This window comes from Ostrea edulis, chromosome 2 (assembly GCF_947568905.1).
Source record: "Ostrea edulis chromosome 2, xbOstEdul1.1, whole genome shotgun sequence".
NCBI classification, from domain to species: Eukaryota; Metazoa; Mollusca; class Bivalvia; order Ostreida; family Ostreidae; genus Ostrea; species Ostrea edulis.
In genome coordinates, this window is record NC_079165.1 from 6,100,732 (window position 1) to 6,128,422 (window position 27,691).

Below are 27,691 nucleotides of genomic sequence, written 5' to 3' on the forward strand. Positions count from 1 at the left end.
TTACATTTTTGAGAGTATGAAGTATGCCGTGAAGTGTCTCAGTTCATATCTTATGTGTTTTCAACAATGAAATTATTTCTTAAATATCTAATAATTTTTCAACAATAAAATGTTCTTGAATTCTAATATTGAACACCAAATTTTCATGAAATAATAGGGTCCGAAACGTTCCGGATACAGGTTAGCGTTATTGCACTCTAGCTGTAAAGAAATATGGCGGACCAACTATTGTTTGGTAAGCTCTGGTACCCGGTTTCGATACAATATATATAATGTAATTCTCATATTTCAAACCTGATTTACAGTTAAGAACAAGCAAATATTCACAATTTGAAACATTTCACTAGCATAGATCGATAGTTTAATGCACGTTATCAATAACGAGCCTAAGTGCGATATTGCACGCACATTAGTGACAAAATTCTTCCGTTTCTAGCCTTGGCGAGAAAAGGGATCCATTGTCAACATAAAACAACTGCAATATTGGTTTTCTGTATAATAAAGGGTTATTAAATTTTTATTGGTGAATACTGGCACCTGTTGGGTGTGAAAATTCGCGCGAACTTGTAAGCGAATTTTCAGACCCAACTTGGCCAATATTTACTCATCTAAGTTCAGTAAATCTATATTACAAACTTATATATACATAACTAAAACAAGTATTCACTGTGCACGAATGCTTTATTTGTATATTTCATAATCAATCGAACAATCAACAATCGTATAAAATTTGAAAATCTAAAATTAAGGCCTACAATTAGCCCAAATCGCTCACCTAGGTCTAATTCAAAGTAGGCGAAAGCTTAAACACTCGACAAATGAAACAAAGAAATCGTACAATGTGTAGCATTTCACAAAGTGCCTGATTTACAACTGTAAAGTATTGGATTCTCACTCATGTAATAGATGTATAACCATGACATTAGAAGTCTATCATTAAAGAAGTTAAAGGTGTAGTGTCGTATGAAGACTAAGGACGGGAGAAAATAAGTCATTTAGAAGTGTAGGAAGAAATATCAAACAATAACAAACACCTCGTATTCCTAGCACTAATACATTAACGTTGGCAGAAACAGAAATGTGTTCAATTGATAGTATTTCATCATGTAGAACGCGTGTCTCACATTACCAGACGTAACAGATTCGTTGAATGAATGTGCGTGGGAGATGGGGTGGATACTCCAACTGAATTATGCGGGCCTTTATATTAAATACTAAGTAGTTCTCGCTTTGTTTACACCCCCTGTTATAACATACAGCTAATATTAACATGTATACATGCAGCTCTAAAGGAACATAATGCAAAAGCACAGGTACTTGTGGACAGGACTTCCGAAACCCCTTCTTGTATTTTTGAATGTTCGATTCCTTGGGTATTTCGGGCGTATTTTTGATAAAATAGGTAACTTCAGAGTGTATATAATTCAATGGATACCCAAATCTCGCAAAGATACCGTTTTTTAAAATGTCATATCACCGATCATAAGATATGAACGTTCAAAAATACAAGAAGGGGGTACCGGAAGTCCTGTCCACAAGAACCTGTGTGGAAGAAGACAGACGTAAAAGGGACGAAACTATAATTCGTGACGTCATCACGACGATATCATCAAATAATGGTTTTCTAACATGTTGAAATATATACTCTGCAACTGATTGTGGGAAAATGTTTAAGATATTCTGTCTGAATTACAATGAATGATGCTCTTTGATTGATGTTCAAATAACGCAACAATGCACCCTTACAAAAAGCACAGTGACGTAAAAATATGAACGTGTAGCAGTGACGTAATCAACGATTATTAACATTTTCCCATGTTTTGAACGAGCAGCAGATTGACGTAATCAATGGAAGTAAAAAAGTTCCCAATATATTAAAGTATGGTGAAAATTAACGCTAAAAAATCAAGCACAAACCTGACTAGTAATTTGATCTACATTGATTATTAGGACAGCGTCGGTATGGGCGATTTAGGTTCCTGTGTCAAATAGAGAAAACCTCAGGACACCATGGAAGTCTCTGCCCACGTCAGGTTTTCTACATAGATAACCCTCCTTCTGGGGAAACATTTTCGACAATTTCTACACCCCCCCCCCTTTTAAATCAAAAGTACTTCTTGGTATCGTTTTGGATTTTATGTTCTCAAACACAATTCAGAAGACTAAAAGGGAAACCTTTACTACCTGTATGATCGAAAGCTTTTTTTGCAAAAGTTTATACTACATATGTATATACATTTTTGAAATGGTTAATTAAATTATAAGTATTTACATTTCTAATGTTTTTGCCTTTGATACCTTTGCAAATTTTATTGATAGCCATTTTTCCCCATGAACGTAATGCAGTTGTAAACAATGCGCGTATGAATCTTGATAGATATAGTACGTCTGTTTTAACGTCTGAGAATTCCGACAGAAAAATGTTGATATTTCATTTTTGAAACTACAGCACTTCACACAAACATACTTTCAAAAAGCGCTAACATGCTTCATGAAGTATGCTGGCGTAAAGCGTGAACACGTTTAAAAATGAAATTTATTTCTTATATATATGTCATTTTCTTGGTTTGCAATATGGTGTCATTAGTTTAAATTGGCCTTAATCCGAATATCACACTAGCAAGAACATAAAAACGTGTTGCATGCTGATGGTGCAAAGATACTTCTTTTAACCAAGACATGTTTTTCAAATATTTGATGCATTCTGTATGACCAGTACAGCTCAGAAAAATGGTCACATGAGTTGATATCGTAAAATGACCAATGAAAATTTGGTGTATACTAAGCAGAAACACAGTACTAGTAACCCACACGAAGTCTACAAGACATTTTTCTAGAAAATAGGTTAAATATAGCAGAAGTTCATGTATTAGATATAGAATTAGCTGACATTCATTTCACATTGTTTTAGTCATAAGCAACACTTGGTCGTCATATGAATTTCAAATTAAGATATGCATCACATAATCTGACATTATATTCGGATAAATGGGGAAGCCTCTCCGAACAGAAAACCCACCATAAAGATTTTTTTGCATCTGTAGTAATGTATGGGAAAATGTATATTTATATAAAGAAAAAATTTAGGGGGTGGGGTGTTTCTATGTAGATCCAGATGGATATTTTTTCTATGTAGAAAACCTTCCGGCCGATATTTTTGTAGGGGAATGTTTTCTTTATAACAATGGATCATGTGGTACTATTTTAATGATAAAGCATAGAAGCATGTAGAACGTATGATAAAAATAACCAGTTATGGTTTGATTGGCTAGTCTAAGTATTTCGGTATGGAATATCAGTGAATGAATGCGTCATTAAGGTGAAGTATTTAGGTATGGAATATCAGTGAATGGATGCGTCATAAAGGTGAAGTATTTAGGTATCAAATATCAGTGAATGGATGCGTCAATAAGGTGAATTATTTAGGTGTCGAATATCAGTGAATGGATGCGTCAGTTAGAAGTACATATCCAGTGTAGGTGTCTTATATTCCTCAAATGTATATATACCAAATACAACCTACGATTTTATTGCCGTGCTAGTTTTGCATAGTTGACTTGCGCATGGTATAGGTGGACATTCTTCTGTCACATATGGCACATAACAGGTCAGTCAAATAAAGTGTAATATCAATTAGACATCAGTCGCAGGTGTGTTGTACGAAATACACATGCCTTCAGTGTAAGCCTTGTTGTAGTGTTTTGAACATGTTTAGGAATGTTTTAAGATCCCTTATAACTATCACGCACCTGATTTGTCAGTCTGGCGCCCGGTGATCTAGACCATCCGCGATTTGTTGTGAAGGGCCTATGAGTCTTAAGGCTCGCAGCATCGTAATCCTGAATGGCTTACAATAACCCCGCGAATGTCCAACATGGAATCCATGAACGCCGAACGAAATTAATAGGATCAGATTGTCTAAAGTTCATTCACAGATGTATACGCTTGTTGCAAGGCCACACCTTTGCACTTCGCTCTGCCATTCTCGTTTTCTTTGTTGTATGGCTGTCACACGACTATCAAATGCTCCAGCTCTGACAGGTTAGATCGTCTTTGAAAGGAAACATATGTATGAAATCCAATCATGATAAGTATAGCCAGGAAATCAATCATGTAACATTTTGTAGGCAGTTGAGCTACTGTCCTAATTTAACCTATGGCAGTTGAGCTACTGTCCTAATATAACCTACAGCAGTTGAGTTACTGTCCTAATATAACTCACAGCAGTTGAGCTACTGTCGTAATATAACCTGTGACAGTTGAGCTACTGTCGTAATATAACTCACGGCATTATACTTCTTTCGTACAACACTCCCGCGACTATCATAGGTACATGTACTCCCCAAAGATTCAGTCAATGACCTGTTGTATAGATTTTGTACAACGTATGTGAAAGAGGTTGTGATCTGTATTGGTAACATATATTTAGTCTAGATTTTACGCATTTTAAACAAATAATTAGAAATACTAGTACATAAAAAAGCTCTAGGATATTTCTGATTTTAAGCAGGAAGTTGAAATAAAATCCAACAACACCTAGTTGTAATGAAACTTTCGGAAAATGAGGAATGCTTTGAAAGCTTTGCGAGGCATCAATGAACAGGTTTTCGTTCTTAACGTAACCCAATGACGTTAATCCTAATCCAAAGCATGCCGCTGCATCAGGTAATAAGTCCAAAACACAATGTTGAACACAAGAAAGCTGGCTGGGAAAGCGATCCGTGATATCTTATCCACTTGCCGCGCCCTCTGGAGGAAATCGACGTCTCTCCACGATTCCGGTATTCCATTCGATGGAAGCATGGGTCCTTTTTCGGACTGCCGAGACTGGACCTATAAATATTGTCGACAATAAAAAAAACTCACTCTTTCTCTGAGCGGGTAGCACTCTTTTATAAATAATATCATTACATATTTTGGTGATTACTCTTTATATAGGTTCTACATGTATATAGTACTCGGACTTTTATTGAGCTATAAAAACCCACACTTTAAATGCAATCGGCAATCCTCGGATGATTCTTCTGCACTTCACACTAACCTCGGGTGTGATTGATGTATCGATATGCACCGATTTGTTACATTTCTTAGCCGAAACTCCTCGCGTGGCTCGTACCTCGCACACTGACCTCAGGTGTGATCGGATTTTCGCTATATAGAGTTTTCACATTTATGTGATCAAAACAGAATAGTTCTCAAAATTGAAAGCATGAAAGGCGAAGATAACGAACAGTGATCAAACTCACAACTCCCACAAGCAACACAAAACAGACAGTTGGGCAAACACGGACCTCTGGACATACCAGAGGTGGGATCAGGTGCCCAGGAGGAGTAAGCATCCCCTGCCGACCGGTCACACCCGACGTGAGCCCTATATATCGATCAGGCAAACGGTGCCATCCGTAGTCAAAATCAGTGTGCCAAGAACGGCCTAACACTTGACCCAATGATAGGTTGTATTGGCAAACTAGATCGATATAACGACCATATAATTTGCGATATGCTAATTTTAAACAAGACTGTTGGAACCCCTGCCCTATCAACTTGTTTGTCAGTAGCCTGTTCGATTTAAAAACTGATCATAGGCAGGACAAGCTCTTGCGTATCGAATCAGTTGATAGATGTCAACACCCTATATAGGTGATAATGGAATATTGCTAATTAAATATGGGAAGTTGACGATGGAGAAGTTGAAATCATCCCGTTTGTCATAAAGTTGAGTTGTTAGTTTGCCGTTAATATCTACTTCCAATGAAATGTCTAAGTATGAAGCAGAAGTGGGCGACTCTGTGGTGTCTTTTATTTCGAGTTCGCTGGGATATATTGAATCGACATATGAATGAAAATTATTATTGTTAATAGATAATACATCGTCGATATATCTAAATGCCGAATTGAGCATGCGAACAGTTAAAAGGAATTAAGTGCCTCTACTTGCTTATCTTTTAAAATTAATTCTAATGCAATCATTATAGTTTTGTAACCTTAAACATTGGTACATTAATCATTAAAAATGCAGGTTACGAAATTATTGTATTAGAATTCAATTTAAGCATTATTGAGACGGAAGATTTTCGATTATGACGTCATGATACAACAACGCGATAATTTAAGAAGTCAAGCATAAATATTTTGTACCATATTTCATAAACAAAAAAGCAAAACTGAACAAAATAATACGTAAACATCAATTGAAACTCGAAATTGCATTAGAGTGGGGATAACTATCTTCTCATTTGTTTGTGACTGGTATAGCTGATTGCACAGTTGCATATATCCACTTTACCGGTTCCACAAACGCAACCGTTAGATCAGCATTAACGATCGCAAATAACAATATATAATTATTCTCTAAGTGAATACCAGGGCAATCCTATGCACACTGCAGCGCGGCGGAAAAGTCGTCTGTAGACGTCTTTAACCGCAAAGTGGAGAAAAGTAACCATGTACTTCCGGTGAAGAAATGTAACAAATCGGTACATATCCTTTTAAACCTATTACATCCGAAGTTTGGGAAGTGTTGTCGAAGCGTAACGGAATCATCCGATGATTGTCGATCAAGGTACGAGTTGTGCAAGGAGATCCGAGTGATTGTGAATAGGGACTACTTTCACGCAGTTATGACATTATATATGCTGAAATAAATGTAATTCGATGATGGTGACATCATATCCGTTTACAGATAATAACAAACGTAAACACTTCGGGTGCTACGGAAAATGTAAACGAATATAAGCTTCTACTCGTAGAGTTAGATGTTGAAATAAGTGGCCACTAACACTAACACTACCATACACGTACGTAAGGAGTTGATATATTTATACTCATTGCTCATCGTGATCACATATATGGAGTGACGTGCATACCTTTAAGCAAAATATTCGTCATGCGTAGAAGTATGTACCAAAACGGCGTATATGTATCAAAAGAGTTCTAAATCTCGGAATTAGCAGAAATACAAGCTGAAATTGTCTGCACCAACTGTGAAAAAGAATTGCTGCTGTAAGCATGAATTCATTATAAGCGTGCTCGCTGTAACCGTATTTTATTGTAAGCATGAATTCATTATAAGCGTGTTCGCTGTAGCCGTATTTTATTGTAAGCATGAATTCATTATAAGCGCGTTAGCTGTAACCGTATTTTACTGTAAGCATGAATTCATTATAAGCGTGTTTGCTGTAACCGTATTTCATTGTAAGCATGAATTCATTATAAGGGTGTTCGCTATATTCATGTACTACTGTAAATTCCAAATGAAAAGTGTACCTAGTTCTTCACTAAAATATTGAATATTTATGAATTGGTACTCATCACACAATTCTTCATACCATACCTTCATAGATGTATATTTGACATGTCTCCGTGTTTGTACGTTTATGTAAGCATACTCTAGTAAAGCGGCAAACACGAACACCAGCCCCATGGACATCCAAACATCTATTGCTTTTATGTAGGACACACGTGGAAGGGAATTTCTAATACCGGAACTCTGGGTTGTCATGGTAAGGACACACAAAACGCCTAGCGATATTCTCGCGGGAACTGCATCCACGTGAATCCAGAATGAGATCCAGGACAGAATGACGATAAGAATGCTGGGAACGAAAATCTGTGCTAAGTAGTATCCAATATTTCTCCTGAAGAAAAGTTTAGCCTGGAGACACGCAAATTCGTTATCTGAAATACAATGTGAAAATGTCTATATCTCGACAACAACAACAACAAAAAAACCAGATGATTTTACAGCATCGATGACATCTAAATATCTTCATAGGGAAAGACAGAAGTGATCGAAAGCAGTTTTCGTCAAGGTTATCTATTCCGAAAAGGAAACAAAATTTTATAAAAATAAAGATTAACAAATAAAGATATCATAACATTGCCGCACACATAAATGATCATTTATTCATTCACTACTAACACGGCTTACTCCATTGTATGCAAATGTAGAAAATGTGTTTGTATGGTGAACAGATGTTGCATGTAGGATCCACGCTGATAAACCAATAACCACACTATAGAATCGATAGCTTTCAAACAATATATGAACGTAGTAGCTCTTTATATTTTACGACTACTACTTGGATCCCCACCTGTTGTCAACTAGATTATAGATATAGTTCACAAACTAGATTATAGATATAGTTCACAAACTAGATTATAGATGTAGTTTACAAACTGGATTATAGATATAGTTCACAAACTAGATTATAGATGTAGTTTACAAACTAGATTATAGATGTAGTTTACAAACTAGATTATAGATGTAGTTCACAAACTAGATTATAGATATAGTTCACAAACTAGATTATAGATGTAGTTTACAAACTAGATTATAGATATAGTTCACAAACTAGATTATAGATGTAGTTTACAAACTAGATTATAGATATAGTTCACAAACTAGATTATAGATATAGTTCACAAACTAGATTATAGATATAACTAGATTATAGATGTAGTTCACAAACTAGATTATAGATGTAGTTTACAAACTAGATTATAGATATAGTTCACAAACTAGATTATAGATATAGTTCACAAACTAGATTATAGATATAGTTCACAAACTAGATTATAGATGTAGTTCACAAACTAGATTATAGATGTAGATTACAAACTAGATTATAGATTACAAACTAGATTATAGATGTAGTTTACAAACTAGATTATAGATGTAGATTACAAACTAGATTATAGATTACAAACTAGATTATAGATGTAGATTACAAACTAGATTATAGATGTAGTTCACAAACTAGATTATAGATGTAGTTCACAAACTAGATTATAGATGTAGATTACAAACTAGATTATAGATTACAAACTAGATTATAGATGTAGATTACAAACTAGATTATAGATGTAGATTACAAACTAGATTATAGATTACAAACTAGATTATAGATATAGTTCACAAACTAGATTATAGATATAGTTCACAAACTAGATTATAGATGTAGATTACAAACTAGATTATAGATATAGTTCACAAACTAGATTATAGATGTAGATTACAAACTAGATTATAGATGTAGATTACAAACTAGATTATGGATTACAAACTAGATTATAGATATAGTTCACAAACTAGATTATAGATATAGTTCATAAACTAGATTATAGATGTAGTTCATAAACTAGATTATATATATAGTTCATAAACTAGATTATAGATGTAGATTACAAACTAGATTATAGATATAGTTCATAAACTAGATTATAGATGTAGATTACAAACTAGATTATGGATTACAAACTAGATTATAGATATAGTTCACAAACTAGATTATAGATGTAGTTTACAAACTAGATTATGGATTACAAACTAGATTATAGATATAGTTCACAAACTAGATTATAGATGTAGATTACAAACTAGATTATAGATGTAGATTACAAACTAGATTATAGATGTAGATTACAAACTAGATTATAGATGTAGTTTACAAACTAGATTATAGATGTAGATTACAAACTAGATTATGGATTACAAACTAGATTATAGATGTAGATTACAAACTAGATTATGGATTACAAACTAGATTATAGATATAGTTCACATGGAGTGCTTTGTTACATGTCTCTATTGTGGATGTTCCCATTCAACTTATAAGTATACCGTATTGTATATATTGTTTATTAACAGAAATAAAGATGTTTTTTTCTTCAGGTTTTTACGTTGGATTTCAACAATATGAAATGTTCTTCTTGACAATGTTACATTATTTTAACACTTTACATATATTCTAACACTCAACTGTATTTGTCTTCTACTGACAAATTGTTTTAATGTCAACCTTCTGATACTGATGAATTGTATGGATAACTTTGATCAGTAAACAATTTTTAACATAGTGTATGGCTAGTGTTTTGTTTACTTGTACCAGGGAGGAATGAGGAGGCATAAAAGATGTTACATGTAGGATCCACACCGATAAACCAATAGCCGTGCTATAAAATCGATTACTTTTAAACCAATGCATGGATGTAGTAGCTCTTTATACTTTATTACTACTATAGTACCAATAGTATACATATGATCAGGGGCGGATCCAGGATTTTTTTAAAGGGGGGTTCTACCATTAAAGATGTTCTCTCCTGTTTGAATTTTTTCAGAAATATCAAACTTTTTTGATAAAACATTTTAACTGATACATCTTTCTCCGAAAGACATTTAAAATATTAAAAAAGAGTATGTTGGTGTGGACTTTAACGAATTACAGCCCCTCAAAGTTGCCCCTTTGCTGAAACTTAATTTTTCATGAAAATCAGCAATTTTCACAAGAAACACACTATAAAACAAATTACGTGATTTTACCCCCCCTTTTTTTTTTAGCAAAACTTCCTGACAAAAGGGGAAGGGTTCCGACCCCTGCCCCCCGCTCTGGATCCGCCACTGATGATGTACTGGCAATGAATACACAAACTAAGAGCATTTTCAAATGTATTGAACACACTGCGAGTCCTGTGAATCTATATCATGGGCACGTTATATGTTGTAGTCACAATCGTTTGATCAACAGATATCTGTTTCATGGGGATTATGTTCATCTGTCACATAAAGCTTTAATCAATTACATGCTTAACTATCGATTTATATGCAAACCAGAACTTACTAGGTCCAAAGGACGTGGTCTTCTCACACGAGCCTGTCTCTATGGGGTTATAAAAATAAAACTGTGGTGTTTCCTGTTCATCCGTTTTATCTGCGTTCATCATTATCACGGGTTTCTTCTCGTCCCAATGGAAGACCACGTTCTCTATGCTGTAAGCATCTGTAAAGAATCATACCTAAGCTTTTACATTTATGGTCCTAACAATTTAAAGGCTAGTACACGAAATGATAAAATTTTCAAGCACGCTTAGCACCAACTTGATTGTCATGGGATCATTTATATCTTTATCAATCGTCTTTTCTATGGTTGAGCCCCTGCGTTCACCAAGAGAACACGCGAGGATGGTGGCACACTGTCCACTGTGTAATCTCGATAATGTGTGGTGCCGGATACTATATATATATATCGTGTCTCACATTGTCACCGCTTTCCATAATACATGTAGTTGACTACAAAAGTTTCACACGTATTGATGTATTGTAACCTACTCGGTAGTACAACCCATTATTTACGGAGTATTCAAACAAATGAGGCCAAGTACAACTCAACGAACAAAGGAATGGAGGAAATCATCCCCCTTGATAACGAACGCTAAACTTCAGTAAAAAAAGCAGAACCCTCCGCGACTGTTGTATGACCAGTTATTATCACGCTTGTCACTCTTTCTGATTACTTCAGTAGGCTTGTGTGGCCGTAGGAACCGGAGAGGGTTGTCTGCAAATCTTTCCCCCAAAACGTTCATATTAGATAGAGAGTTCATGCTCAATAATTTTTAAGCAGAACAGAAAACTTAATCAATAAGAGTCTATGTCCTTAATTTTGTCAAAAGCAGTGTGTGTCTTTAAAACATTTCTTAGAGCTTCGTCCAATGATAATTTGGCAAGGGTTCGTCTCTGCGAGTGATGGTCCAAAGTTGGCATTAACGACAATAAGTGCATTGCAAAGTCTCCGAGATGAGGCAGTTTACACTCAGTTTTACAAGGACCGGAAGTCGTTGAAAAAGCATGTTGATGAATCTTAATGATAGAATCGTAAACTCACTGATGGGACAGCAGAACATAATTTTTCATCGTGTGCAGATACATGTATGCATTGGGAAAATTTATACGAGGCTTTAGATCTGTGTTTAACTGCATGGTACATGTATAAAATCGAGATTTGATTGACCAGGTTACAAAGTATATGTTGATCTTGAAAATATCGTATTCAAGGCTTGCACAGGTTAAACATTTGAAGACATTAATTATGTCTCGACCATCTGTGATACAGATTTGAAGCCAAAGAACCGTCACTACTAACTTATAATGTCGTAGAGAGCTTTGTATAGACATGTCAAGTGTGGTTGAGTTTTTCATATTTTCAAATGAAAAAAAATTTGCCTGACGAGATCATCAAAATTCCCAAACTAATTCTGGTACTTCCAGCAACTAACGCCACCAGTGAGAAATCGTTCCTTGTTAATTACTGACCCCAGTGACAGTGTTACGTACGGACCTGGCTTGTACCAAATGACCGCGATTCACACTTATTTCCGTTGTGCAGTGTTGTCTTTGTCATTCAAACAATTTACAATAACAGCCATGTCGAACTCCTTCATTAGAAATGCCAACCATTCCACTGCCGGAAGAATACACTGCGGGTAATGAACAATGCAAGCATTCATGGTGTGTGCGCATCATGAAATTAATTTAATAGTAACAACGATTCCTACATGTATTTTGGTGCAAAGACGATAAACAGGTAAACATATTTTAAACAGTAATACCTATAGCGATTAAAAAAAATACAGGCAAATATTTTCATATGTTTTAACTATTTTATATGTTTATATTTATGATAATCTTAGATTGGGATATCTATCAACAAACATTAATCAAAGTTAACATTAACCTACAGCAAAATCACCAAACCTTGATACGTAAACCGATAATATAGAAATCTATAGTACCATTGGCTTATTATATAATATTCTGTTTTCATGTTGATCTTTAGGTAAAATACGACCGTAGAGGGTACATATATATTTATGTAACAACTAAACACTGACGTCAGATTTGAAACGAATTAAGGGATTAGAAGACAGAAATATGCCACCATACTGATCTTATGCTTGGACATAGCCATGGTTACTATTATCAAAATAAACATGGGCAGATTGACCAACATAGAATTTAGATTTCTTTTCTTTTTGTGACGTGAACAATTTTGTTTTCATTATACCAGAAACTGACAAATTACCATAGATCGTTTAGCACATCGTGAAAATCTTTGTATAAGAAATATTTATTTTCTCCCATATATATATATATATATATATATATATATATATATATATATATTATATCTATCAGTTAGATAATTATTGGATCTAACCGTTTTGAATTTGCTAAAAATTTCCATTAAAAGTACATGCGTACATGTAGCAATTGTTAGATTGTTTTATTTCCATGATATAACTTATGCAACGTAAACTATTCAATTTCATCCAAAATGAAAAGAATAGATCGAAATTTTAAGTTCACTCTTGACTATTTTCCTTGTATAATGTATACATTGCGCGCACCTTCTTCGCATGTGATCGGGAAGAAAACAATGGCGTCGGTAAGTTTAGGCATCGAGTTCATCGACTGTAGGTATATAGGAAAATGGACCTATCAGACTGCATTCATTAAAGGGCAGTTACATGTACATGTAGATATGCACATATCCCAGAATTGGGGGGGAAATAGCACGTGGTATGCAGATAAGACAGTCACATGGTCAGCATTTGATGGTACCTGTAAAGTGCGAAACGAAATCGAAACGAAACGAAACGAAATCTACCGAAACGAACCCCACCGAAACGAAACGAAACCTACCGAAACGAAACGAAACAGATTGTATAACCGAACTCTTTTAATTATAATAATTAAAAATGTTATCTTAGGCCCCTGTGAAAGTTACCACATATAAATAAAATTCGCCTCCCCTTTGATGTAGGCTTTCAGCTTGACTGTTACAAAGTTTTAAAAGCTGGAAAGGGGGGAGTAAGCACAAAGTACATATCCATAGTTGATTAAATGCCATGTACAATTAGTTTCGGATCCATAAATTTCAGAACCGAGGGTTACAGTCTCAGAGATCTGGGGAAACACACTATACGAGGGGAGGGGTCGCCGACTTTGGATCCGCCTTTGGGCATAGATACATTGTTTGAAGAAGCTGGTGTCTGAGAAAATTGAAAGCAGGAAGAGCTCTTAACCTCTTATTTTGTCTGTAACTGCTGAGGTGCGAGTACTTTCAATAATGGAAAAACTCTATACATTTTGGGTGTTGCTAAGACGGGGAATTGAAAACGGGACGGAAAACGAATTTTTTTTTTAATGCAATAATGTTAAGAGGAGGTCGGCATTTTGTAAACTGAAAAGGCTTAAGAACAAGGAGATTTTAAGCAGAAATCACAGAGAACGGGAGGACATTAACATATTCAGAATCCACCGTTTGATATACTACATATAAATACACAATATCCACATGTATTTAGAGCAAACAATACTGAAACATGTATTTATGCCCAAAAGCGGATCCAACGCCGACGACCCCATTTCTCGTTTAGTGTGTTTCCCTAGACTTCTGACCTGTGAGACTGTAACCTTCCGTTCTGAAATTTATTGATCCGAAGCGAATTGCACATGGTATCTACCCTTCCAACTTTTAAAACGTTGTATCAGTCAAGTCGAAAGCCTACATCAAAGGGGAGGCGAATTTTATTTAAACGTGTAAACTTTAACAGGGGCCTAACATACCATTTTCAAATAATTAAAAGAGTTCGATTATACAATCTGTTTCGTTTCGTTTCGGTGGGTTTCGTATCGTTTCGGCAGATTTCGTTTCGTTTCGCACTTTACAGGTACCCCAGCATTTGATGACTCGTTTGGACAGAAAGTGTCTTAAAAGATACTTATGTAGGCTGTATTGTTGAAACTAGTTTCTTTCTTATCTCTACAACTGTAGATTTTTGTATGCATATTTGATAACGTTTTTTGTTTCATGGAACACCTTAGTATTGATATCTTTATTAAAATCTAAAATAAATATTGGAGCATGTATACCATTAAGACAATTGCTGAAAATTCAAGTACATGCAATGGGAAATGAATTTAAGGACTTATACGGATAATTTTTCTGTCGTTTACAAAGTCATACATACGTGGCAATTTGATTTAGTAACGTCACTTTAACACACGGCTATACGAGAAGGTTGTTACAAATGCATCTAAATAGCCCGTGTAATTTGGCAATTTGCATTTGTTTTAAAAAGGACATTTGTATTTATTATCAAAGAAAATGTCTGTCACTATCGGTGATACTAGATGAGAGAGCAAATAATACTTTTTGTTTCAGTGAGATAAAACAAAATCAATAGAGAAACAATGCTGATTCATCTGAGTGTTTGGGTTCTGGGGGAATCTGTCCTTCTAAGGTGACAGTTTGGTGGTAATGTGTTTCACCTCTCCGGAACTTAGTCCGAGGAGCTGTTTTACCATGCAATTAACTCTTACAGCTCTCCATGAAGATGATGCATTCCTGGTCATCTAGCGGGAAGTTGTGAAGTTTCATCGTGCACGTCAGCGTCATCGACAGTCTAGCAAAAGGAAAAGCAATCTAAGTTACTAATTAAATCACCAAGTTCAAACAAAGGTTCAGTCATTCTTTATGTTAAATAAAGCGACGTTTTTGTAATCTAATTTCTACAGAGATTTTTTTGTGATGGTGTGATTGCTTGTTCCCTAGCCAATGTATATAATCATATTTATGGAACTTAAGTAGATTAAAACTCCATTTAAAGACCACAGTAATTTGTTTTGTTTTACGAAATCAATATTTTATACACATAGTCTGTTATAATTCTCACCTAGGACAAGACAGCGAGACATTCCTGAGAGAGAGAGAGAGAGAGAGAGAGAGAGAGAGAGAGAGAGAGAGAGAGAGAGAAAAAGCACAGAAATAGCAATGAACTCTTAAATGAACATAACTGCCCTAAGTAAAGAAATATTTAATATAAACCACAGAAAATTTCACTTTATTTGGATACCCACTTCCGCCCCTGTCTTGCCTAGATGGTCGAGCGCGTTGGTTACACGCTGCTAGGAGATTTGGTTCCGCAGGTCGTGAGTTCAACCCCGGGTAGGGGCGGAAGTGGGTATCCAAATAAAGTGAAATTTACTGTGCTTTATATATATATTCTTCGAAAATCAAGCTGTGTCACTTGACAATAATTACACTACAATACGTATTTACAGAAATGAAATTGTATTATTGTAGCCAAATATTGTGAATTCCTCAGATCTGTTAATCTATATGTAATATGAAACAGGGGAAATATGTTACGCCAATGATCTGCAGAGTAAGGAATTAGTAAGTCAAAATCCTAATTTTGTTTGGCATGTTTCAAGATGGGAACGTCCTTACATCTTTGAATGTAGGTTTTGATGAGCAGAGGGTGCTGATTTGTCGCAGTAAGAAACTTAAGGTGTCTTACCTGATACTGTAGAACACCGTGTCGTTCTGATGTCTTACCTGATACTGTAGAACACCGTGCCGTTCTGATGTCTTACCTGATACTGTAGAACACCGTGTGTCGTTCTGGTGTCTTACCTGATGCTGTAGAACATCGTGTCGTTCTGATGTCTTACCTGATACTGTAGAACACCGTGTCGTTCTGATGTCTTACCTGATGCTGTAGAACATCGTGTCGTTCTGGTGTCTTACCTGATGCTGTAGAACGCCGTGCCGTTCTGATGTCTTACCTGATACTGTAGAACATCGTGCCGTTCTGATGTCTTACCTGATACTGTAGAACATCGTGCCGTTCTGATGTCTTACCTGATCCTGTAGAACATCGTGTCGTTCTGATGTCTTACCTGATGCTGTAGAACGCCGTGCCGTTCTGATGTCTTACCTGATGCTGTAGAACACCGTGTCGTTCTGATGTCTTACCTGATGCTGTAGAACGCCGTGCCGTTCTGATGTCTTACCTGATGCTGTAGAACGTCGTGCCGTTCTGATGTCTTACCTGATACTGTAGAACATCGTGTCGTTCTGATGTCTTACCTGATACTGTAGAACATCGTGTCGTTCTGATGTCTTACCTGATACTGTAGAACATCGTGTCGTTCTGATGTCTTACCTGATACTGTAGAACATCGTGTCGTTCTGATGTCTTACCTGATACTGTAGAACACCGTGCCGTTCTGGTAAATGTGAAGCAGTTTGTTGTTGACCGTCACCGTGTGGAATGTAGCTTGTTTTTCGTTGGGGAAATACGTATCAGGTACCCAAACATTCTCTATCATCTTTTGATCAAGTTCCAAACTTGAAAAGTTACTGTGTTTGGTAAAATTAAGGCGCGGATCCACCCAAGTTTGGTAGAGAAAAAGGTTGAGAGAGAAATCCTGTAGGTGCAATTAAAACAATTTGAATGGAAGGTCTACTTTGGCGAAACGCTTAATATTTCACGCATTTTAACATGTAATTTGACAGTTACATCTTGGATTGGGGTATTATAAAGAAACAATGTAGGTAGAAATACATTACATTGAAACCAATACATTTATAATATTACTAACAAAACACTGGTAAATGTGAATATATGATATAAATGTATATTAAACATTGATACTTATGTACATGTATATACACTGTATATGTAATTAAGTACATTTATTTACCATGGACTTTTTTATGGAGTCGATACTTACATGTATATGTATATATATGTAGTGTACATTTATCTGCCATCGAAATTTCATTTATGGAGTCGATACTTATGATCTCACTGGGATCCGAGTTAGAATAGGTTCTCAGTGCCCCTTGCTTGTCGTGAAAGGCGACTAAATGGGACGGTCCTTCGGGTGATACTGAAAAACCGAGGCCCCGTGTCACAGCAGGTGTGGCACGATAAAGATCCCTCCCTGCTCAAAGGCCGTAAGCGCTGAGCATAGGCCTAAATTTTGCAGTCCTTCACCGGCATTGGTGATGTCTCAATAGGAGTGAAATATTCTCGAGAGGGACGTTAAACAAGATACAATCAATCAATCATCGATACTTGCGTATATGCATTTATTTACCAATGATATTTCATTGATGGAGTCGATACTTTTGTATAGACATTTACCATTGATATTTCATTGATGTGGTCGATACTAAAGTATATACATTTATTTACCATTGATATTTCATTGATGGAGACGATACTTACATTATGTATATACATTTATTTACCATTGATATTTCATTGATGGAGTCGATGCTAATGTGTATACATTTATTTACCATTGATATTTCATTGGTGGAGTCGATGCTAATGTATATACATTTATTTACCATTGATATTTCATTGATGGAGTCGATACTTACATTATGTATATACATTTATTTACCATTGATATTTCATTGATGGAGTCGATGCTAATGTATATACATTTATTTACCATTGATATTTCATTGGTGGAGTCGATGCTAATGTATATACATTTATTTACCATTGATATTTCATTGATGGAGTCGATACTTACATTATGTATATACATTTATTTACCATTGATATTTCATTGATGGAGTCGATGCTAATGTATATACATTTATTTACCATTGATATTTCATTGATGGAGTCGATACTTACATTATGTATATACATTTATTTACCATTGATATTTCATTGATGGAGTCGATACTTACATTATGTATATACATTTATTTACCATTGATATTTCATTGGTGGAGTCGATGCTAATGTGTATACATTTATTTACCATTGATATTTCATTGATGGAGTCGATGCTAATGTGTATACATTTATTTACCATTGATATTTCATTGGTGGAGTCGATGCTAATGTGTATACATTTATTTACCATTGATATTTCATTGATGGAGTCGATGCTAATGTGTATACATTTATTTACCATTGATATTTCATTGATGGAGTCGATACTAATGACGGACAACTTTAATGTTACGTTGGTCGCTCTATCTGAAAAAAAAAAAGAACTTGTAAAAATAAAGTTCCCTCTTTCTTTTAGTGTTTAATGATATTGCACATAAGGAGATTAATATTGAACATTCTTGGGATTTTTTATTAAATTTAAGGTGGATGTTTAGATGGTACAATTAATTTTCTTCGGAAACAAAGGAAAGGCAACTTCTTTTTCTGTAAGTCACACGAGTCGTTGTCAAAAGCACTGTTGTGTGTGTCAAGTTGATATCTTTCAGGACAGATCGCGTGACAGCTTTAATGATGTCATAAAAGTCCTGATAGTTTTGAATTTTCTGCTGTAATTTCAAGGTCATGTACGAATCAACATCGTCTTGAAATACACACATTAAACACAGATAATTTGCTCTGAACAGGGAGCGAACCAGCTTCTAAGTCACGTCGCTGTTCTTCATACCACACCCCTTGCGGAACAGGAGAGTTCTATGTATGTACAGATGTTGATGGAGTACCAAATTAAAGTTGTTTCATTCTAACATTTCACAATTAATTAAAACTACCCAATTCTTTATTTTGTATCGCTTATAAGAAAGGTAAAGATAACGAACAGTAATCAATCTCATAACTCCTGTAAGCAATACAAATTAGAGAGTTGGGGAAACACGGACCCCTGGATATACCAGAGGTGGGATCAGGTGTCTGGGAGGAGTAAGCATCCCCTGTCGACCGGTCACACCCGCCGTGAGCCCTATATCTTGATCAGGTAAACGGAGTTATCCGTAGTCAAAATCAGTGTGCCAAGAACGGCCTAACAATCGGTATGAAATACGTCAGACATCATTTGACCCAATGATAAATTGTATTGACGAACTAGATCGTTATAACGACCAAAGAATTTCCGAAATGCTGATTTTAAACGAGACTATTGGAATCCCTGCAACATCAACTTGGTTGTCAGTAGCCTGCTTCGATTTAAAAATTGATCATAAGCAGAACAAGCTCTTGCGTATTGAATCAGTTGAGAGATATAACACCCTATGCAGGTGATAATGGAATATTGCTACATAAATATGGGGAGTTGACGATGGAGAAGCTGAAATCATCGCGTTTGTCATAAAGTTGAGTTGTGAGATCGATCACCGTTCGTTATCTTCACCTTTCATAAGAAAGGAATATAAATTTAGATATAATAGATGCATCATCGGAACTTTATAAGGATGGTTTCTTTAAAATATAACTAAAATAATTTTGATGAAAAGCATCTAATCGACCGCTACAATTTTAAGCATTCTCTTAATTTTATTTCCCAGGGAACATACGAGAATTGTAATTTGATTATCTAAAAATGGTAAACAGAAAACAGAATTTTAAATGCTCATTTTATTTTATTTTTAAAGCATACTATCTTTTATTTAAGATAATAGTTGAATGATCGTTCTAAATATATATAATCATATACAATAACGCAATAGAGACGTTTAAATGCATTATAATAAACAATTTATATGAAGAACAAATATTAGAATTACACTTAAAAATGCAGTTGTTTAGAAATTCAATACATTAGTATGATTCATATAGCTGAATGAAAAGAAATTAAAGGAATTATTTTAAACATATGAAAAATTCATTATCAGATTCAGAGGAACGTTAAACAATATACAAGAATCAATGAATCAGATTTTTATTGAAGTTTCAGGTCTGTTGTGGGGTGCTTATATGGCAAATTACATTTAAGAATTGATTAAATGTCATGATATGCAAATGAAGTTATTGTTTTAGATGTATTGCAGAGACTTCAGAAATGTGGTTAATGTGTCAAATAGACCTCTCCGGATCTATGTCACGTGATGATGCCGATTGTTTGCTAGACTGACGGTGCAGTGTCTCCAACTCTGATTCGCGCGTCGCGTTGTTTGAATATCACATTAACTATTATGCACATGTAAATATCTGCATTGTAGCATATTCTAAACAAAACTTTTTTCCTTTTTATATATCATCATTTTTCCTATTTATTTGATTGCGGTGCACTATACATACTACATGTACAATGTAATACAGGTCAGGGTTATTAAGTCAGTGTGAATACACTTAAAAGAACCTCGTGTTCAGACGTGATGGAAAAATCTTTGTGTTCTTCAAATTTTTAAGCAAAATATTAAGTTATCTGTGACAAGTTGTTCGCTGTTGTAGATTAAAATATTGTGTATATGTACAACTACATCATGTACATCTAAATTTAGATATACATGTAGATACATTAAAGGAACTGTTAAAGGATCGACTTTATTCAGAAGATAATGCCCCCTCAAATACGTCAATGGTTGTATCCTCACCAGTCCGCACATGCTACGGAGTTACGCGTTAACAGTTTAATCAAGCAATTGTTGGAAAACGAGCATTGGATATGAATATGACTCGGGGCTGTACATGTATCTACCGAAACAGGAGAGGTAAAGATAACGAACAGTGATCAATCTCATAACTCCTCTATAGAAGTCAAATTTAAGTTTAGGGCAAACACGAACCCCTGGACATACCAGGGGTGAGATCAGGTACCTAGGAAGAGTAAACATCACCTGTAGACCGGTCACAGCCGTGAGTCCTACATATATATCTCGATCGGGTAAATGGAGTAATTTGTCGTCAAAATCAATGTGCAAAGAATGGTCTCCTTTGGTATGAAACATGTCAGACAGCATTTAACCCAATGACAAATTAGATCGTCATAAAGATCATAAAAATTGCGAAATGCTTAATGTTTTAATTTGGTAAACGTAAGCACGTGGTGTTTAGTGTGTGGTTTTTAAATTTCTGATTAAAACATCTGAGTGATGGGAAACTAAATCTTATGTTGATTGAGAAACTGTATTGAAGTTACGTGTGATAGGCCGTTTGCTGTTGCACGTGACATTCATGTGGATATTTGAACATGAATCACTTTTCACGTGAAATTCACATGAAATTTACGTGAATTTCACATGAACAGCAATTCACGTGAGGCACATGTACCTGTGTCTGATAAAGATAATAATAAAGTGATTAATTACAATTGTTTAATTGTAATAGATATTTAAAAATTGAAAATATAATGAAAATAAGTCAGTTTAATTTTTTTTTAAACCCATAATTTCATTATTTCAATGTACATGTATACGGTAATTATTTCTTTTATGTTATAATGCTTGACAAAGTTCAACTCTCAGGAGTATATGTTGTACTGTGATTTGTATTTCTTCAACCCGTAGGGCAATAACGCAATATCGGCGGATGCACTGGAACAACCGCAGTTTTATGCAATTGATTTATTGACTTTCAGGCCAAAGAATGAATTAAATATTAATGCCAGTTTTTGATTTGGAATGAGTAATGTAGTAATGAACACACATTATGGTACACAGTTATATTGTATATTATGTTGTCTAACTATTGTTATGTTTTGGCTGCATCGTGTAACCTACCTTCCTCGTAATTAGGTGCGATTCTGTTGTCATAAGAGCTGTTGACTAACAGAGTCTGTAAGACATCTCGCCTAGGACAAGAAAGAAAGAAGGATAAAAAATTATCCCGAAACAGTAAAGTACACGAGTTGTTAAAATCCTGCAAAGTAAGCATAATAATCGTAGCAGTAATTCAACTTGTGCAATTAAGATGCAAATTCTCCGATGAATCTAAATTTCCTACAATACTCTGTGTATTTATGGGCGAGAAACATGCAATAATTATGGCAATATACGTAAAGTGCAATTATCTGATGTAACAAAAACACCTGCTTATTATTTGCTAGATATCTCACTGTTTCGCCGGTACACTATGAATAATGCAAAGACGACTACGCAGTACATTAATATGCACGGAAAACCTTATTGATGCTGCTTCTTGAGTGAGTTTGATATGCATGGAGTTTTCCCCCCGGGAATCGAACACATAGCCTAGGGCTTACCAGCTAACACAATGTGACAGTTTTCACTATCATTCTCGTAAGATTTATAATGTTTATTTTAGGGACACCGTCTGGGTTAGGAAAATAATAATGTGAACTTAATGAAACTAAACTATGTCTATCTTTGTGATGGTCTATCGATTTATTGGTTATAACTCAAAACTAATACCGTAATGCACGAAGTAATGGGCTCATTTAACAATTTTACTATTGCATATAAGGAATATAAGTGTCTGAAATGTTTGTATCATGCGGTATATGTACATAAATATGGAACATTGATATAAACACAGAAACATGGGGATAATTAGGCTCTGTATGTTCAGTCCGTTATGTAGAAATCTGTCACTTGTTCTCACTGCCTTATATACCCCCCCCCCCCTATACATGTACACAGTCTAGATAGTTATTCCTTCTATCCATGTGCTGTGATGTATTGTAGCTGATAATCAACAATTATAGCAAGTACAGGGTGTAATATCACGTGTAAGTAATCTATTTATAGTGAACTGTGTACATTCTAATTAGCCATTATGTTAACGTGCAGTTTAAAAATAAATTATACACTCGCCCCAACGGACCTATATGCCACGTTCAGCACAAAACCTCTATGCAATATGTAAAGAACAGGGAAAAAAAAAGAACAGCGTTAAGAAATACATGAAAATTTACACAATAGAAATAATGTTCTACGTTCAGCAATGTCTTTTATGATATATTGTATGACCGGCGGAAAGGGTAAAGAAAGACGTTAAAGCAAAACGAATAATTAATTTTCAAAAACATTCTGAAATACAAAACAAACCTGCTTAAAGTAAAACCAACAGACTCCGTTACAAAACCAACGATCGCCGATGCAAAACCAACTGTCATTAACTGAATTGATAATTCAGATAATTGTTCGTTTCGCATTAACGTCTTTTTTACCAGTTCCGCCGCCCATAATATTGGGAATATATAACTATATACACATGTATATGCATCATGGAAATACAATGCATTCTTAATTTTTAAAAATAACCGACTGTCTACGCAGAACGAAAAATACATTTACTACGCAACCTGGCGAGGATAATTTGAAATTAGCAAATTACATGTAGCATACACAATATATATATATATATATATATACACACTGAATCTATTCTCTCATATTTCTTTTGAAATTATTGCAATGAATACATGCTTGTTGCAAACTAGTTCGATTCGGTTCTTTACTATTACCATTACAAAATATGGAGCATCGTCAAGGTCAATGGTTGCATTGGTTGTTCCGTTTAAAGTAACGAAATGGTCAGCAATATATTTCACTACTTGAATCTAGTTTACATTTTTTTTTTAAATATATGAAAATATATTTAAGATGTGATTGATTAATTGAATATTGTTTAACGTCCCTCTCGAGAATTTTTCACTCATTTGGAGACGTCACCATTGCCGGTGAAGGACTGTAAAATTTAGGCCTATCCTCGGGGCTTACGGCCTTTGAGCAGGGAGGGATCTTTATCGTGCCACACCTGCTGTGACACAGGACCTCGGTTTTAGTGGTCTCATCCGAAGGACCGCCCCATTTAGTCGCCTCTTTCAACAAGCAAGGGGTACTGAGGACCTATCTAACCCGGATCTCCACGGGATTTTTAGATGTGTGTGTGTGTGACCATGATTCATCTAACAGAATTGCGGAGGAAGACATCAACTTGGTCATTCCTCCGTGTGTTTGGTCTGGTGTACTTCTAAAGATTTAAGATGAAACCAAAGGTTAAGGTCAATAGTTGGTAATACAAAATTCCTTTGTGTCTGACTTTCTACTCAATTTAAATTACATACACTGTATATGTGAATGTCGTCTTACAAAAATTAAACACTCAGCTCTTTTGGGTGACACAGACCAACGATAGAGGCCATCTGAAAGCACATCTTAACATATACAGTGTTGCGAGAAAATATCCCAATTCGTTGGAGATTTTTGTATCGGTTATTTTTACAAAAGATAATCCATCTTAAGATGTTTTGGTCATCTTATTTTGATACACATGAGATTACATATTTGGGAGGTTGTACGGTAGCTACATGTATATTGTTTGTGAAAAGTAATAAGCAATTCTGTAAATTGCCCCCCCCCCTTTTTTTGTTTTGCAAATCAGAATCATTAATTCAATTAACTTGATTTACAGGTGCAAGGAGGGCCCCAAACTATAGTTCATTTTGGAGAGGTTTCTCGCCTCTGTTGTTTAAAGTTTCAATGTCTCTTTCTCGTGTGTTGTTACATGTGGAAACAACATTTATTATTTCACCACTTTAACGGTATAGTATGTTAATTTTATTTGTTTTCTGCATGAAATACATCCGTCCTCTCAGCTGCAAAACTGTAGATATCAATTTACAAAAGATGTCAATAAAACTATACGTACAATGTAAACTCCTCAGGAAAAATATCAATTAATCGATAACATTTTTGTACATGTTGAAACTATTAATGACTCCTTTTGTCTATTTTTCAATTCAATATAACAATATATACATTTATATATGCATGTACTAAGGGTGATATATTTCTGATCTTTCTAAGGTCGGTACTAAGGGCGATATATTTTTGTTCTTTCTAAGGTCGATACATGAGTATGTCTGATCGTACTGAGGTGAATATATGTTTGATACTGTGGAGGATATTTAGTTTTGTATGCCATCATTGAGCAGCCAATTCCGCCAGCTGTGTTAGTAAGACGGCATGCACAATCCACAAATGTTACAAGGAAAAATCAGTGGACAGCGCACCCCGGATAAAGATAATTATAAAGGCCAAGTGGTTATAGACATTTGAGAATTAAGGAGGTATACTACACCGTCATAATGGCTGACTTCTTTTTTAAAATGAAAATATAAATATCAGTAATATTTGTATATTCCTTTGAATTTTGATTGCCAAACTGGTAGCTTAGTAGTTAACATGTCGACTGCCGATCTACAGATTGCGAGTACGAATTTAACTGTTTTTATATTACTTTCTACTAAAGCTGTATTTTTGTAGATTTAAAAGTTTCCAATTTCAAAAGGTTATTATATATATCCTTCACTTTTCATCCATATCAAACTTCCCTGGTGTGTTATTCCTCCTTAATTTCACGAGAAACTTGGCAGAATGATTAAGGATAATTTTAAAGTAAAATAGAGATTTTTAAAAAAAAAAAAAATTAGTAATAATAAGACAAGGCTTCCAATCAAAACATTTGAATTATCTCTTTACTGTAACGTGAAATCGTAAAATAGACGTGCAGACAACGCAGGAAATGTCTTTTGGTCGCTCTGATGACCTGCTACATCTAGTTATGATGACCTGTTCACTCACTGGACGGACTGTCATGCAGTACTTAATTTCCATATCACTAATGACCTAAGTATTCAATCTCTTCTGAGATTCCATGTTAGAATTCAAGACATCCCTAAAGCAATAAAGGCTAGTGCTCTCCTTACTTAAGTCCATACACATTTGTTTCAGTACCGAGGATTTGATCAATATTATGTCTTAATGTAACAATGAAGTATTTGCTTGTCATTAAATATACATTACTGAACACTTTCACCAGTCCGACAGTCGGAAGACACACGTGCACTTTTGTATTGTGCAAACGAAGATTACTGTCAACAGTAACTAAAGTTACCATCAGTTACAGTAAGTAACAAACACCACATGCACCGGTTGTAACATACACCGTCCCGTGCCCCTTGAATGACCGCAGTAGGTTAATTCACTAATAACCATTTACCACATTTGAATTAGAAACTACAGCATCGAAAAGTGCAGACATAATCGGGTAATCACGATGCCCAGGAAACAGGTGCTCGGAAAATGAACGCGGTATCTGTCAGCGTCAATAGTTCATAACGAAGTGAAACACACAGGAAAATTAACAGGTAATAAAAGATACTTACCTCGCCATTTCACTAAGAGCCATCGGTAAAATACTTAGCCATATTGACACCGTGCACAAGTTCATAGTTAATTCTGGTGGCCTCATCGTGAGTTTCTACTGAGATCAGACCCGGCGCGTTTTGTCGCTGCCTTCTCTGTAACAATACATCGCTCCGATATTATTCGATGGTGCCCGTGTTGTTTCCGATCGACGTATTGTAAAAATGAATGCGTTTGTGGTCGCTGCGCTGTATCTTATGTCTTTTTCTAACTATGATTTTAATTAAAATATTGGGATAAAACATGAGACAAGGGCCCTAGATAATTTTAAAAAACAATGATTAAAAACTGCTCTTACATTAATAATCAGCTAAAAGGTATTCCGCTCCATAGGAATGCATCATCGATATTTCACACCTCAAGATAGCTAAGTCTTGATATCGCCAGAATTTCCTTACTTTAACTTTTCAAACCAATCTAAGAAATTAAATCTTCCAGGGCCAAACATACATGTATATAAATCCTGGAGAACTACAGGTACATGTTAATCAGAAGTGCGTGTTAATTAGAGAGTAATTAGAGCTCTACACGTGGGTCTGACTCAAACAGTAAATATGCATTGGTATATATGTATTTACTTGAAGATATATTTTAAAATGTTGCCTAGCCGAAATACATACAGAAAATTCAAGTCAGAAAAGCTTCTCTTTACAAAGTATTGCCAATAAAATGCTGACTCTAGGTGTAAAATTGCAGTCATTTTTTCCTCTTAATTTTGCCTATGGATTTGTTTTTTGGAGAAAAGTTCTGTATAGTTTTCTGGATAAGCGGGCTTGGATTTCTTCTGTTCAGTTTTCTGGATAAGCGGGCTTGGATTTCTTCTGTAGTTTTCTGGATAAGATGGCTTGGATGTCATGGTAATAAAAGTATGGGTTAGTGTACATATAAAAAATGTTCGAAACAAAATATGCCCCACCCTTTCATTGCTAAAAATACTCAAATGCATAAAAAATTAATTACCTTGACCATCTTGTTAATGATCTTTAAAGTTATGAGACACTACACCTACTCTGAATATGTATTCATACCACATTTCATGAAATTTAGCATATGTAAGTTGACAGAAGGAATTCGTACAATGAAAGGTTTTCGTAAAGGTCATATATTGTTTCATTTGCAATAAGATTTTGCATACACGAGGGGTTATCGATAACACCGCTACTGCTGAATTACGTACATAT

The 27,691-nt window shown here is 35.1% G+C and overlaps 1 protein-coding gene across 5 annotated transcripts; it reads right to left on the reverse strand.

Annotated features, from left to right (window-relative positions):
* Positions 1-662: 662 nt before the first annotated feature.
* On the reverse strand, positions 663-27,017 carry LOC125679691 (glycine receptor subunit alpha-2-like). 5 transcript variants are annotated; one of them, XM_048919118.2, is made up of 8 exons: positions 26,809-27,017; positions 22,059-22,129; positions 18,566-18,633; positions 16,827-17,053; positions 15,161-15,243; positions 10,620-10,778; positions 7,334-7,677; positions 663-4,833 (listed from the first exon to the last, which is right to left on the reverse strand). In XM_048919118.2, coding segments are annotated over exons 1-8 (1,149 nt in total). In that variant the 5' UTR covers positions 26,811-27,017; the 3' UTR covers positions 663-4,638. The 5 variants fall into 5 exon arrangements, with proteins under 5 accessions (XP_048775075.1, XP_048775073.1, XP_048775074.1 ...); XM_048919116.2 differs by lacking the exon at positions 26,809-27,017 and adding an exon at positions 26,471-26,692; XM_048919117.2 differs by lacking the exon at positions 26,809-27,017 and adding an exon at positions 23,346-23,424.
* Positions 27,018-27,691: the final 674 nt, after the last annotated feature.